This window comes from Watersipora subatra, chromosome 5, assembly GCF_963576615.1.
Source record: "Watersipora subatra chromosome 5, tzWatSuba1.1, whole genome shotgun sequence".
NCBI lineage: Eukaryota > Metazoa > Bryozoa > Gymnolaemata > Cheilostomatida > Watersiporidae > Watersipora > Watersipora subatra.
Genome location: NC_088712.1, coordinates 30,880,951 through 30,896,240, shown reverse-complemented (window position 1 = coordinate 30,896,240; position 15,290 = coordinate 30,880,951). Strand labels below are relative to the sequence as shown.

Sequence of the window (15,290 nt, the reverse complement as noted above, 5' to 3'; positions counted from 1 at the left end):
AAGTACATATATAAGTGATTTAGTGACTGCAAGCAACTTCGCTATCAAGTATACAGCTACAGATTGTAATCGTTAGCACTTGTCAATGAAAAAAATTATAGATATATATATTACAGTATACATTTTTATATGTTGCAGTGTCTATATATATTAATCTCAGAGTTTGTTGGTCTGTCATCAGTATGTCCCGTGATAGCGATAAATTTATAGAAATGAAAATCTGCCTAGCACAGGAATTTAACTTATCATTGCTGTTTTGCATCAAGGCATTCTCACCATAACACTACGCGTATAACTGACCATAGTAATGAGTAATTGTACACCTACAATTGTGCAATCTTCCTGCGGATCTTTAATGGATTCACACTTCATCTAGCAGGCTTGAAGATAATGATTACGTGAGAGATCGTGACGCAGTCTATTTTCCTAATATTAGCTTAAGTTATTATGGCTGCTCTTGTTTAAACTAGCCTAAGTTACTCAAATTCTTTGGGTAAAGAAACTTAAGCCAACAGCAACTACACCTGCCACTGTTTATAAACTTTTAAATCTTCAACGAGTGTTTAGCATATGTAAGAAATGTTTGCCAATTACCTATTTTAGCGATTCCTTGAGCTTTCAATATTATGCATTGGTTGGACACACACAGAAATATAAAATACATGTACTGTCATTTGAAAGTTACAAGATACAAAGTTACAAATACAAGATAATGACTGTGGTCAATGTCAACAACTAGTACATATTCAACAGTTTGTCTGTCGTCGTATGTCCAGTTAATAGCAATTTATTGAAATACGCACACTTACAAGCTTCTGCTGTCCAGTGTGCAGTGAGAGATCATAATGTGTAATGATTATACGCACAATTATTCCAAGGTGTGGCAAGGTGGTAGTGTGCTTGCCTTAACATCTGTGCATTCGAATGGACAGGTTTGATTCCTGTCAGGTGCAATTTTTTTTATGTCGCTCTTAGCTGGTTTTGGACAGATACGGCTTTTATTATAGTAAAGATTAAAATAGTAGCTTGCGTTACTAGCTGGAGTTACTAGCTTAAGTTACTAGCTTAAGTTACCAGCTTAAGTTACCAGCTTAAGTTACTAGCTTAAGTTACTAGCTTAAGTTACCAGCTTGCGTTACTAGCTGGAGTTACTAGCTTAAGTTACTAGCTTAAGTTACTAGCTTAAGTTACTAGCTTGAGTTACTAGCTGGAGTTACTAGCTTAAGTTACTAGCTTAAGTTACTAGCTTAAGTTACTAGCTTGAATTACTAGCTGGAGTTACTAGCTTAAGTTACTAGCTTAAGTTACTAGCTTAAGTTACTAGCTTAAGTTACTAGCTTAAGTTACTAGCTTAAGTTACTAGCTTAAGTTACTAGCTTAAGTTACCAGCTTAAGTTACTAGCTTAAGTTACTAGCTTAAGTTACTAGCTTAAGCCACTCAGACTTATTGGATAAAGAAACTTAGCCAATGGCAACTACAATACCTGCCACTGTTTATAAGTTGTTTTAAATCTTGAATGAATGTGTAGCATAAGAAGTAAGAAATGTTTGTCAACGTTCTGTTTTAGCTATGCTTTGAGGTTTTAAATATTTATGCAGTATTTTTTTCAAATATTATGCATTGGCCAGACACACAAAAATAAATAAACATTCCATTTAAAAGTTGGAATGGTAAATGTTGTATTTGTTGATTGAAAATAAATTTTTTGTGCAAAAACTTTTTTATTAGCCGTGCAATGCAGAGCATGCAGTTAGTGTATGTATGAAGTTATTACATGATGAGAGCAAACATATATCTGCTTGAAACAAATTTGTAGTTATTGACTAACATCCAAGTGCTTCTTATATTTTATATTACTTTATTACACTATATAAATTATATAAATAAATATACTTATGTGTATACTTATAAGCGCTCTTCATATTTTATTTTATACTTCTATGGTATATATATTTTAGTACTTATATATTATAGTATTAGTATATATACATAAATATTCCAAAATGAAAAACTTTTGACACGCAGAAGCAGTCCTACCTTCTTAGTCATTCTCCTTACATAGTTTTATTACTTATCTGTAGATCTGCTACATTATTGCTTCAGTGGATTCTGAGACATAAAATTGCTCGCCATCAGGTCATTGTTGTTATAAGATCAACTTCATAAACCTACAGACTTTCTACCTTCTTTGTTTAGAAATACTATTGAAATAAACTGGCGATAGCCATTAAAAAGTTCTGGCAAAATGCTTTATATTTATAGGGGATAAGCAGTTGTATTAAATACATCCCTTATTGAGTGATCGTAAAAGTCAATAAAACTGCGACTAGTGTAACTCCCCAATATGTGATTGGTGAATCGTTTTGTGCGTGGGCCAATCATGGCCAATAGGCTCAACCTAAGTTACTTTTAATCAATCATTTGTTGTTTTGTTGAATGAGTCTGTATGGCTGAATTGCTCTTATGCCGGAGTCTGCTTTTGTTGTGAACTTGCTGTATTGCTAATCAACTTCAGAATTTCTTTACAACAAAGTTTCAATATTTGTATATTTAGTAAACTTGCTAGTAGAGCACTACTTGAATCTACCCTATTCTCTTTGTATAAACCATGGCATAGGTCAGCGCCTCAGAGCTGCAGTCACCCGCGGTTTCAGGAGACAACTAGTGGCATGATGAGTCCATGACGCTGAGTAAAATACATTCAAGTATAAGACTGCAAACCATAGTTGAATCCACTTTAGCGTACTAACCTAGCCGGACTAGTGTTCTGTAGTGAAGTACCAGCTATTGCCAACTGTTAAAAAAATTCAAATAGATGACACCTAAACAATTCAGAGGAATAGGATATCTGGTTTAAATTACCCTACATACTGTATCAGCAAGCCAGCTGCGTGCTAAAGTAACAGGACAACACAGGGAGAATTCAGCCACGCCAGTTTTTGGCCCAACTCTACCAGGCCAGCTTTCAAGCTTTCAGTTTAATTCAGCTGGGCAAGTTTTTGGTTCTACACCGACGGGCCAGTCTTTGGTCTAATTTAGCTGGCTCCTGGTTTGGCCAGAATTAACTTTACCAAAACTTATGAGGGTTGTTATTATACCTTTGTTAGGATTATATGTTTTGACTTCACTATCTTTGGAAATACTTGTTCGCATGTGACCTTGGTAACAGCTGCTTCTTTATTACAACCTTTTTTTGTTTACATTTTGTGTGAACTACAGTTCACACGAATTGCTTGCTGCAACAATGCTTAGTCCATAAAAGGCAAGACTTTTACGCACCACCGTATCTGTTTGGTGCACAATCTTTCTGGGAGTAGCGTATAAGTAACTTGGCAGGAGTTGCGTACTACTTTCACAAATTTAAAAACAAAGGAAGATAACTTCTAAGCTAAATGTTTGTTATGCCTGTTTCGTTTTATCGAATATTTTTAGGCCTAAATATGTGCATGATATTTTAGTAGCGTATGTCACACTAATAGAATGATAAGTTAACTTCTAATTATTTTGTCAAATATGGCATATCTGTCAGTATGACAGTGCTTTAGCTTGTTTGTCTAGTCTTCACCGGTCAAAAACAATGCTTCGCTACGTGAACAGACATGCGTTCGCATTATGAGTAAAGGTCACGCTAAGGTTCTACGAGTATCGGTACGAGTGAATGGGTGGTAGTGTCGCTCGCAACCTAAGAACTTTTGGATATTAGCTTACGCAAACAATGTATTAAAACATTGTTGTTTTGCTTGCACATTAGATGCGCCTACTAATGGTGTGATCGCAAGTAACGCTTCTCATCGCATTTTTCAACATTGTAGACAAATTGGTAAGGTTGAATACAAGTGTATGTCACATTTTCGTTTATTTGCAAATTCATTTTTGCTTCGTTGACGTTATAAAATATCTCATGTTTTTTGCGTTCAGTAAAGCTAAGCTGATCGCAAGGATATATAGGCCTATACTGAATTGCTTGTTAACCGGTTCTGATATGTGATGTTGTTTTTATGCTAATTTAAAGACTTATGTAGAAATGTATGGAGTCTTACAGTTATGGAGGCTTACAGTGCCTCGCGTTCCATGTTCTCAAACCGAGTTGTTGAACTCGGGTTGCTGATCAAAGAACTCAAACTGGTTTTTTGATGAACTTGAGTTGTGTTCACAACTCGAGTTATATTTACAAACTCGAGTTTGTAAAAATAAGGTGCAATATACTGGTATTACGGTAGCATAACCGTGGATCTGGTTATATTAACAATGGTACACCGACAGGCACCCGTTAGCTAATAGAAATTAAACTATTTATGTGTTTACTGTAAAACTAGAATTTATGGCGAATTAGAGTGTCTTGGGTTTGCAACCCGAGTTGATAAACCGAGTTACATTTAAAAACTCGAGATGGATCATTGCCAACTCGGAAACACTAACTCGGGACTTTCAACTTGCTTTCGAGCAGATCTTCCCTGTTTGCAGAAGCCGAGTTCTCCAAAATTGGTTTATAACTAGTGCGTTGTAAACTTGAGTTCCTGGCAAAAGCACTAAGTTTTAGTTTTACAGTACATACATAGTTTAATTTCTATTAGCTAACGGGTGCCTGTCGGTGTACCATTGTTGAAACCAGATCTACGGTTATGCTACCGTACTACCAGTATATTGCACCTTATTTTTTACAAACTTGAGTTAGTAATTATAACTCGGTTTATCAACTCAGGTTGCTAACTCGGGGCACTGTAAGGGGCCATAGAAATGTCACAGTTACTAAGTGTTAATTGTTGCAGACTGTAGTAACAGTAAAAGTAGCAGATACTAACACTAAGCTTGTTGCTTACAAGACTCTAGTGAGATCTGGGGAGATATTTAATGGTGCTTCTATTAAATCTAAATTCTATTATGGTGTTAGCCAGAGCAGCCGTGGCTTAGTGGTATAGAGCGCTTGACCTGCAAACAGCAGGTTGGAGTTCAACTTCCGAAAAAAGCATTCCTGTCACTGACGGCGACAAGAGTGACATTTCTGTCACTGGGCTCTTCCATTCGACCTTAAATTGCTCCATGCAAATGAATATGTCTCCGGTCATTGAGGTTTCTTCGCAATCGGGCTCAGATATGCCAAGACCACAGATCAGCTAAACAGACAAAGTGCCACATGAATCTACTGACGGAGAAGCTTCTGAAGATTGGAAAAAAATATGATTACTTATTAGAGTGGATTCACATCTTTCTGCATGGCCAATCACAATGAGGTATACAAGAGCAGCAAAAGCAAAATCTTAGTGTTCAACAGCCTCACCATAGTTTTATGCCAGTATACAAGGTGAATGTCAAAGAACCGGAGGAAATGGTAGAAAGTTGGTACCTAGGAGTGACGCTACAAGATAATAGCATATAAACAATACAATAATAATATACAATTTAATAAGCATATACAGTATAAATTGCATCAGTAAAGAGGTTGCTAGGCATGATCAAGAGTGCGCTTCACTGGGCGCCTTAGAGGTCTAAGATTTTAGCATAAAAGTAGCAATTTAAAATAGTTTATGAATCTACCATTCATGAAAAGAATGAGATTATTTTATAGGCTGAATTTAGATAATAATGGGTTTTAAGACACCTATCTCTATCATTTTAAATTGGACTAAACATCCCTAACTTCCGCTCCTAAAAAGCTAGGCTACGTCACACATTTATGGGTGGAGCTTGTTGTGCCGATTGTGTTGTTTACGAGACGGATATTGAAACGCTTTAAAAAGCCTTCATGACTTTGAAGGTTAGTGGACCCATATATATTATGGGTACAAAATCGGAATCAGCGTGTCTGATTTACCCAGAAAATACATTAAAAGTTGTATGTGACAGTTATGGTTCAACACAAAGAAATCTATGAGGTAACAGGGCGTCATACACGCGATCTTTAGGACGATTGCTCACATAGCCAGGTCATGGCTAACAATTTAATTTAAGATTCTTCAATTGAAATTCCACTGTTATACAGCCCACGACCTAAGTGATATTGGAAAAAAGAAAGGGTTCTGATGGTTGAGAAATGCAATATTAGCAGTCAAATGGCACTACAGTGCAATAGAATAACTGCAATGGTAGCTGTAATGTACTGGGTGTGGGTGTTATTATATACAACAAACAGAAATAATAAAAAAAAAGGTATGTTTATATCTCTCCCCCTGCAATAGGAGAAATGCAATATTGGCCAATATTAAAAGTAAAATGCACTGATATTATTAAAATAACCAATATTATTAATATTGTAATAATATAAAACCAATGCAAAATTTTGTTTACATTTCAAAATGTCATAGCTAACAATATCAAGAAGTGATATTTATATAGATTTTTAGAAAATCTATTTAAAAAAGTGTTTGGTCATGACAAACAGCAATAATGAAAGGAAAAGATTATATGTTTATATCTCTCCCGTTGCAATAGGAGAAATGCAATATTAGAAGTAAAATGCACTGATATTATTAGAATAACCAATATTATTAATATAGTAATGCAGTGATAATAGAAAACCAATGAACAATTTTGTTTACATTTCAAAACGTCATAGCTAACAATATTGAGAAGTATCAAGAAGAATATCTAAACTTATAATTAAATATCGTAATCTCATAAAAATCGTTAGAAAAAAATATCATTGTAATTTTCTTTACTTACACTGCGTTGGACATCAGTTAGAATACCAAAGTACTCAAATGTGTCTGAAATGTCAGTTAATTTGAAATTGGCAAAAATGAAATGATTTCAGTACTCCTACGTTAATTACCGAAACCTTCGGCAATTCGACAATGCTATAGACGGGTGAAAAGTGCACGTTATTTTTTCGTGAAATGCGCACGACTTAATCGTTCTATTCTTTGTCGCTCGGCGTTTCAATTTCCAGTCTTAACTTTTATAAAAGTGAGGCTTAGCAAGTTTGATAACGATTTTCGTCCAAATAAATCTGTCTATTTTTGTATAATCTGATCAGATGGGTAAGTTTTAAGATAATAACGAAGGTTTACAAAGACTTGGTAACATATTTAAATAGGTTTGTATGTGTTTTGTATCGTTATTATACTTTAACGACTCTACAAAACGATGGTTAAATTTGTTGATGAAATTTTGATACAAGGTTTCGTCTCATTGTTGATGAATAATTTTCGGGAGTTGTTTGCACATGTGCATTTATCATAAATCTCCCAACCAATCGCTTCGCTCTGTTTGGTCGTGGGATTAATTTTAATCAAAATTACTTTATTAGCAAAAAGCACTTCGTAAATAAAAACTAATTTTGGTGTAAAAGTTAGTCACAGCTTGTTTTGTATTTACTGAATTACTGATGTTAGATTTACTGGTGAGTGATCACATTTTTGTTTATATCTCATGCATTTAATGCAATAAGCAAAGTGTTCAAACAGCTTGCCACTGTGATTGCTTTTAGAACAGTTATAAGGTTGCAGTAAAATTGTCACAGACCCAACAAGATTAGATTATTGAGAGAATATCAAGTCACCAATAAGTGCATCTAAGACTTTGTACTTGTATATAACAACTTTGTAACAACTTATAACAACTTTGTACCTGTATATAACACAGGGGTTCCCAACCTGGGGTACAAGTACCCCTAGGGGTACATTTTAGAAATCTAGGGGGTACAATACAAGTTATAAGCTTAATAAATTTTTGGTATAAAACTCCAATTATTAATAACTTTGCTGAAACCACTGCTATAGAGCTATTATTGGTATCATTTTAAAGCCAATTAGTTTTGCCATTCAGAAAAACTTAGGGAAGCATCAGGCCTAAACACAAGGTTGTTTGGTCAATTATGTCAAGATTGCGATGCAGACCATGAAAACCTTCTTTACTACACAGAAGTGAGATGGCTTTCTAAAGGTAATGTCCTGAATGGATTTGTGTGACTGATTGATGAGTTTGCAGCTTTCTTTGCTACACAGACTTCTGAGTAAGCTGCAAGATTCAGATAAAGACTTCAGAATGGAAATGGAAAGCTGTATATCTGAGAGATCTGCATATCTTCATATCTTCTTAAGATTAAACACTGTCAACACATCCCTTCAAGGGAACTCTACCACTACAATTGATTTTACAGACGAGCTTAGAGCATTTATCATCAAACTAGAGATGTGGAGAAAGTCAATGCTGGATCATTTGATATGTTTGATAGCTTGTCAGAAATATTGTCTTCACATGATTCAATTTCATTCATAAAAGATCTGGTTGCAGACCACCTCTCTCAGCTGGCTTGCTAGTTTCAACAATATTTTCCAGACTTAAATGACACAGATTTGAAGTTGGCTAGAAACCCATTTAAGTTAAATGTAGCTGATATTGATAGTGACATGCAAGAAGAGTTGATTGACCTCAATGACTCTGGTGCACATGATAGATCTGAAGATTGTGTTCTTAGCAAGTTCTGGTGCTCATTGATAACATCCTACCCAAAGCTTTCAGAGCTTTAAAAGTGTTGCTCATATTTCCTAGTAGTTATAAGTGTGGGCAAGAGTTTTTCTCACTTTTGTACATGAAAAGCAAATATCGCTCACGACTAAATGTTGATGATGACCTCAGAGTTTCATTATCTGTTATTGAACTGAACATCAAACAGATCACTGATGTAAACCAGGCACAGCCTTCCCAAAATAAAGTGGGAATGTAACAAAACACTGCGATGTATAAAAATTGTACTGCATAGTTATCATTATTTTAATAAATAGCAATTTCATACCATACCACATTTCTTTACCTGTTTAAGTGACACATTTCAATAATGCACACATGTCATATTAATGAAGTTAGACCAATAATACCCTTGATTGAACTGTGTTTTCCAAAGGGGTACATTTTTTGCAATATGACTCCCAAGGGGTACCTAGGCCAAAAATGTTTGGGAATCCCTGATCTAGATGATTCTGATCATAAAGTCAATGGTATGCCCAAGAATCAAGGTAGTCATAGCAAGGGTAGCAATATGTAGCAAGGGTGTAGGTACAGCTCATTAGCTGCAATGTTCATCGCAATAAATAAACTATTTGTGGGAGCATAGGGGAAGAAATTGGCTTGCACCTAGTGCTTTTACTTTGATATAACTATTTTTAAACCAAATGTAATTACCATATTTTATTGGCTGAGTTGTATTTTTCTCCCATGTCCCACTCTGTCTATGTATGCTACAGAATTTCACTAATCGAATTGATCAGTTTGCGTATTATTATGGCTATATATTTAGCTTAGTGATTCCCTGACATGTTATCAGATATTATTTAGTTTTGCATGTTTTCTCTTCCCTGATTTTTATAGCAGACGTAATAGTCTTATGGACACGTTTCTGATATGTCTTAGCTTTATTCCAGAATTCCATGTTTTTGCAATAACCTAACTTTCAATTCTCAAAGCTGGTTAATCACTTGACATGGTCTGTTAACATCTGTCGCTAGACAATGTCACACAAGTTGAATTTGACAAACAAGCAGAATAGTAGCCTTTCATGTTTAGTATGAATATGTCGTGAAAATTTAATTTCTTTATAATCAATGGTTTTTTGTTGACCATTTCTCTAATGGTCTATGGCCAACTACATAAGAAAAGTCCTTGGTCACCCTTCATTTGTAGCATGCTTTTACTAATAGTGTGGAGCACTGGTGTCCTTATATTCTACATTGTCACGGCTCCTGCTCTTCAAACTGTCATCAGGTCAAGGTTGAAACAGCTGAAAGTTATAAAAAAATTTTAATGTTGTTGTAGAAGGTTTTTTAAAGAATGAATGTCTTTTGCAGCAACAAAATTACTTGCAACTAAATTACTAAAGAGTTGTTCTGTTTTTTTGTTACAAATACATCATGTCAACTTTTCATGCTGCAAGTAATGTCCCACCGAGTTTACCACAACGCAAGAAATTAGTGTCAACAAGTGCAGTATGTATTTTAGGTTAATCCATTTTTAAGTTGAAACTAAATGCCTTGAAATGTACTTTTCCAGTTCTGGGCCTCGTTACTAAAAGAGACATTAGTAAAACTTAGAGATTATTTGAGACTCTTTGGTTAGACTCCGAATATTGTGTTGAGGTTTTTAATAATTACTGAACTTGTTTCAAGGTCATTCCTATATTATGTAAAGGTTTTTAATTTTAGTGTGGCTCTTATTGGCTAATAAAACCAGAGCCGGTTCGCCATAGACAAGAAACATGAGACTAGCCGGTGAAAGGTTGGTGAGTTGTGTAGGGACTCTTTACAGACGTCCCTACACAACGACCCGCCGCTACTATCAAGAGCTCCAGCCTAAACAGACAGTAGAGAAGCCTATAAAGAAGCTGATGGTTGCCAATAGAGGTGAAGATAGATTACAATGCTTAGCAGTTACAAACAGTTGGTGGGGTAAATGGCAGAGATATCTTTTTATATTATTCAAGGAATAGCGCTGTTTAACCTCAACCAACCACCAGGGTTTTTCCTTCAAAGCTAATCCCATATCAGACGTGTCAGAATGTCATGGAAGCTAATCTTGTATAGGGATATCACTTGTTGTAAATGGCTTCATGGAGACTTCTTGTGGTTCAAGCATCTGCTATAAGTCTGTGGTCTATCTTAGTTTTAATAGACTAGGGGTGCTTTCTGTTTTTCTGTACATATTGGGTGCATGTATGGTGTTCTGATCACTGTTGTATCTCCCGCACCATTGTCAAAAATGCATTAGATTTTCAAAGAGTCGAGTGGTATCCGGTTAGTTGATACTGGATAAACCCATTTATGCTGATGTACATGTATTTAAAAAATTTAGTATGGTATCTTTATAAATTGATCTATAAATCTATAAATTGTAACTTTATAAAGTGATTGCGACTATTATTACTGAATTCCTGTATCAAAATGCTTTTGGTGTATGCGAAAATACTTTTATTAGATTTGCTCGTGAGCATCATTTAACTGATAGAGCAATTACCTCGTCTGTGTCATATTGTTGAAAGCAGCATATAGACTCCAAGTGTATGGATACTTATTGGCCTAAATAAATGCTTGTGCAAAGTAAAACACAACCATTCAATTATTAACATTTTAGCTATTTTCTTCTAGCTGTTGAGTGTTCATCAATCTACAACACGATTGCTTTCACTCCAAGCAAGTTAAAGTGGTTAGAATTTCTTGAAATATGTTTGCAAGAATTCCATGCATGGTCAGTCAGTAGAATCAAATTTGATAGTACTATTTTTGAACCTCAGAAACAAGTAATTTCGTCTTGAACAATAGCTGTTAAGCTCATGATTTTCTCTCTGTTTTTCTCACCAGGAGAAATAGCCATTAGGGTCTTCAGAGGTGCTTCTGAGATGGGCATACGCACTGTAGCCGTCTACTCAAAGGAGGACAAACTGGCAACTCACAGGCTAAAGGCTGATGAATCATATTTGATAGGGCATGGACTCCCACCTGTCGCTGCCTACCTCAACATTCCAGAAATAGTTCGAGTTGCTAAGGTGAGTTTTCACAACAATGCGACATACTTTTCTCTTTGAAGTAGATTTTTCTTCTATAGCATCAGGAGTTTGACAATCCTGATATCTTTTTGTTTAGTTTTACTTTTGACACAAAAATTATCAAAATCCGCTAAATACGCAATTATCTGAAACATGAAGCACCCCTCCATCTTTTGAAAACATGCAGTTTAACATTGTTATCAAGGAATCTCTATCATTACAACGATATAGGTAAAATCTTTATGCTGCTGAACCCTAAGATGAGAAGGTAAAATGTAATTTATCATCAATATATGAGAATTGGCGACATGACATTGTTAACATGGCATCACATGACATTGTTAACATGGCATCACATGACATTGTTAACATGGCATCACATGACATTGTTAACATGGCATCACATGACATTGTTAACATGGCATCACATGACATTGTTAACATGGCATCACATGACATTGTTAACATGGCATCACATGACATTGTTAACATGGCATCACATGACATTGTTAACATGGCATCACATTACATTTTTCTCATGGCATCACATTACATTTTTATCATGGCATCACATGACATTGTTCTGTCGAGTCGAGCTACGAGTTAGGGGTAACAAACTCAAACAGGCTAACATACTTAGGCCTATATCAAAAAGACTCCTTAGCATAAGACTTGCTCTTCACTACGGAATTTGATGCTCGTCAGTCGGAATTAATTCATGCCAAAAAATCTTTGTTGACATACACTCTGTATTTTTGCTGTAAAAGCTCGTTTCCATCATAAGTTTTTGGAATCGGTAGATAGTTCTCAAGAATTAATGCATTTGACAAACAAAACCATTTTCGATATTTTATTTAGTTTAGTGATGCAAACTGCAAAAAGACTGCAAAAGTTGCTATACCTATTGTACCAGGTTGCTGTACCAATTGTACCAAGTTGCTGTACCTATTGTACCAGGTTGCTGTACTAATTGTACCAAGTTGCTATACTTATTGTACCAGGTTGCTGTACCTATTGTACCAGGTTGCTGTACCTATTGTACCAGGTTGCTGTACCTATTGTACCAGGTTGCTGTACCTATTGTACCAGGTTGTAGAACTCTGATAGCCTCCATCCTCATGCTAATCCTAGTTATTCCATTCCTTAACTTTAAGTGAATGTGATGGAAGAGCTATAAAACCTCTGGTTTGGTAATACTAGCAGAATAATCTGTACAGACACGTGTCTGGGATCCTTCTGCTCTATTCATAAGCACAACCAAGTATAAACTATCAGACCTCAAATCTACTGTTGATACGCTCGGGCCTCTCTTACAACGGGGAACCTCTAGGCGTGTAATACGGACCTTCATACTCAAACCTAAGAAGCCTTAGTCCTTGCTTATGTTCTGCTGAATAATGAACATGAAGCTTCTTGGTTCACATATTTTCTCTTAGTGCATTCATTGGCGAGGGATAGCTTAGCTCAACATTGATTGATTTGTTTGTGTTTGGTTAGGCTTGTCAACCTCGTAAACAACATTCATACGCGTGTCTTACCAATGGCACTGTCCGTGTTATGTGCATTCACCTTGTTTTGGTATGGCCTAGGAGACCATCCCTGGGATGCGTGCGTGCGTGATGGCTTTGCTTTTTGACACGTTTATACTAGCGTGTTTTGCACGCTAGTATATTCCTGCGTGAGAATTTTCATAACAAGCATTAATTTCTTGTTGTGCAAATTTAAAGGTGTACTTGGATTTCTCAAGAGTAGTATGGTTTGGGTATCATTGGGGTGTTTAGAATTCGACCCCTCCCCAATTTAGGAGAACTTCGGGGGTTTTTACCTTTTCTGGGTATACAAGCTATGTGATAACGGAACTGGGGCCTGTTGATAGTCACTGTGTCAAATGACTTATGCTCACATGACTTATGCTCACATGACTTATGCTCACATGACTTATGCTCACATGACTTATGCTCACATGACTTACCCTACAGGATGAATTTATTCGCGGAGTTATATTTCGCGGAAATTGCCATTTCATGCATATTCGCGGACTAATTTATTCGCGGCTGAAAACTGTCACTCTCTATGAAGAGTTAACTCTATTACGTCTAGCAATAGAGTTAACCCTACGCATGCGCACATTGCGTGTTTCGTTTTCTATTTAGCTTACAACTACACGTATGGGTCGATCGTGCTAAGCTATAAATTTTTTGCTGCGTTCAGAGGTTTTCGCGAATATTCTTAGATTTGGAGGCCTTTGATGAACCAACAATTTGTGGTAAGTAATGAGTTTTTCATATTTACTAAATTAGTTGAATTTTTCTTTGGTAAAACGCAATATTTATTTTTTCCATCCCTACCGCTTCATTATTTGTTTTAGTGTGCGAGAGAGATTTTTCATCATACACAGAAGCACTATGATTGCAAGGGTGGTAGATATCATTCAAAGAAGATCACCAATCATTCGGGGAGGTCTTGAAATTGCAGTAGAAATGACCGCAGCTGCTAATGAGGAGAATATATATCTGTTTTAAAAGAGAAAAAAAAACGCCTTTACGAGCACAAATCTTTGGCCAACCTGCAGAACTTTGCAATAGTAAGCCACGAGGAGAGTTCTGATGATAAATTCCTTACCAGTCATGTAGTAGTGAAAGAATCGCTTTTTACATCTACCCAAGACAGTGACAGCGACAGAGCTGCTATTACCAAAATAACTAGTCAGAGAGCACCATTACACGCTAGTATTCACTTATCAAGAGTGCCAGTTTAATTTTATTGCTAGACAACCGCCATATGGACTAAACTGTTTATATTTACTCCATTCATTGTTTGTAAAATTTTATTTGTATTAGAAATATTTTAATTGTACACTCAAGTTTGTAATAAATTATAATATATACATGAAATAAAATATATAATTTAATCATGTTTGCTGCAGCGATATCAAGGAGTTGTTGTCGATGAAGGGGGTCTAGGTTGACTGGTTGCTTCTCTGCCAATATTCCTGCCTTGATGAATATTACTACTCGTCTCTAGTTTTCGTAATCGGAGTAGGTTGTTTCATTCTCAATCTGCAGTAAACACAAAAAAAGAAAAAAATATTAATAAGTGTTAAGGAAGTACAAAAACAATAGCTGAAGTATTTGATGAAAGCAATCAGTTTTTAAACAAAAGAATCAACTAATGCAGTTAATTATTGAAAAATGCATCTGCACTGCAAATCAAATACATACAGTACCATAATGTCCAGATCAGAATCATGATCGTCCTCAACTTCGGTATTAGAGATTGATGGAGTTGATTTCAATGTAAAAAGACTAGGAGAGATTTTTTGCGATGACGAAGCCATGCCGAATAACTTGTAAAAATCTTGAATAATTTTGTAAAGTTTGACGCAATGGCAATAAAACTCGAAGCCCGGCGATGATTTTAAAGAAGTTTTGGAACTCGGCTACATTTAGTACTTCTGCCTAGCGGCTATTTTTGCGATGACGCCATTCTGCATATCCTGTGACAACCTTGAATAATTTTGTAAATAAATGTGATGCATTGGCAATGATGTTAGCTCAAAGCCCAGGCAATGATTTTAAAATGTTTTGGAACTCAACTACGTTTAGTATTTATATTAAAAACCAGCCTAGCGACTAGTTTTTAATTTGATGCAGTAGTTATTCTTCCTTGTGATTAAAAATAGAACTAATTATTCACGGAATTTAATAATTCGCGGAAATGACTGTTCGCGAAATCGCGAATTTTTTCAACCAACGAATGTTTTCATCCTGTAGGGTATGGTCATATGACTTATGCTCACATGACTTATGCTCACAT

General features: G+C 35.7%; 1 protein-coding gene across 1 annotated transcript in view; it reads left to right on the top strand.

The window, feature by feature from the left end:
- Positions 1-3,742: 3,742 nt before the first annotated feature.
- LOC137396677 (pyruvate carboxylase, mitochondrial-like) overlaps positions 3,743-15,290 on the top strand; it is a 65,616-nt gene continuing 54,068 nt past the window's right edge. The window contains exons 1-3 of the mRNA XM_068082993.1: positions 3,743-3,821; positions 10,138-10,335; positions 11,290-11,474. Of these exons, the coding sequence (XP_067939094.1) occupies positions 10,191-10,335; positions 11,290-11,474 (330 nt within the window). The 5' untranslated portion in view covers positions 3,743-3,821; positions 10,138-10,190. The remainder of the gene's footprint in view (positions 3,822-10,137; positions 10,336-11,289; positions 11,475-15,290) is intronic.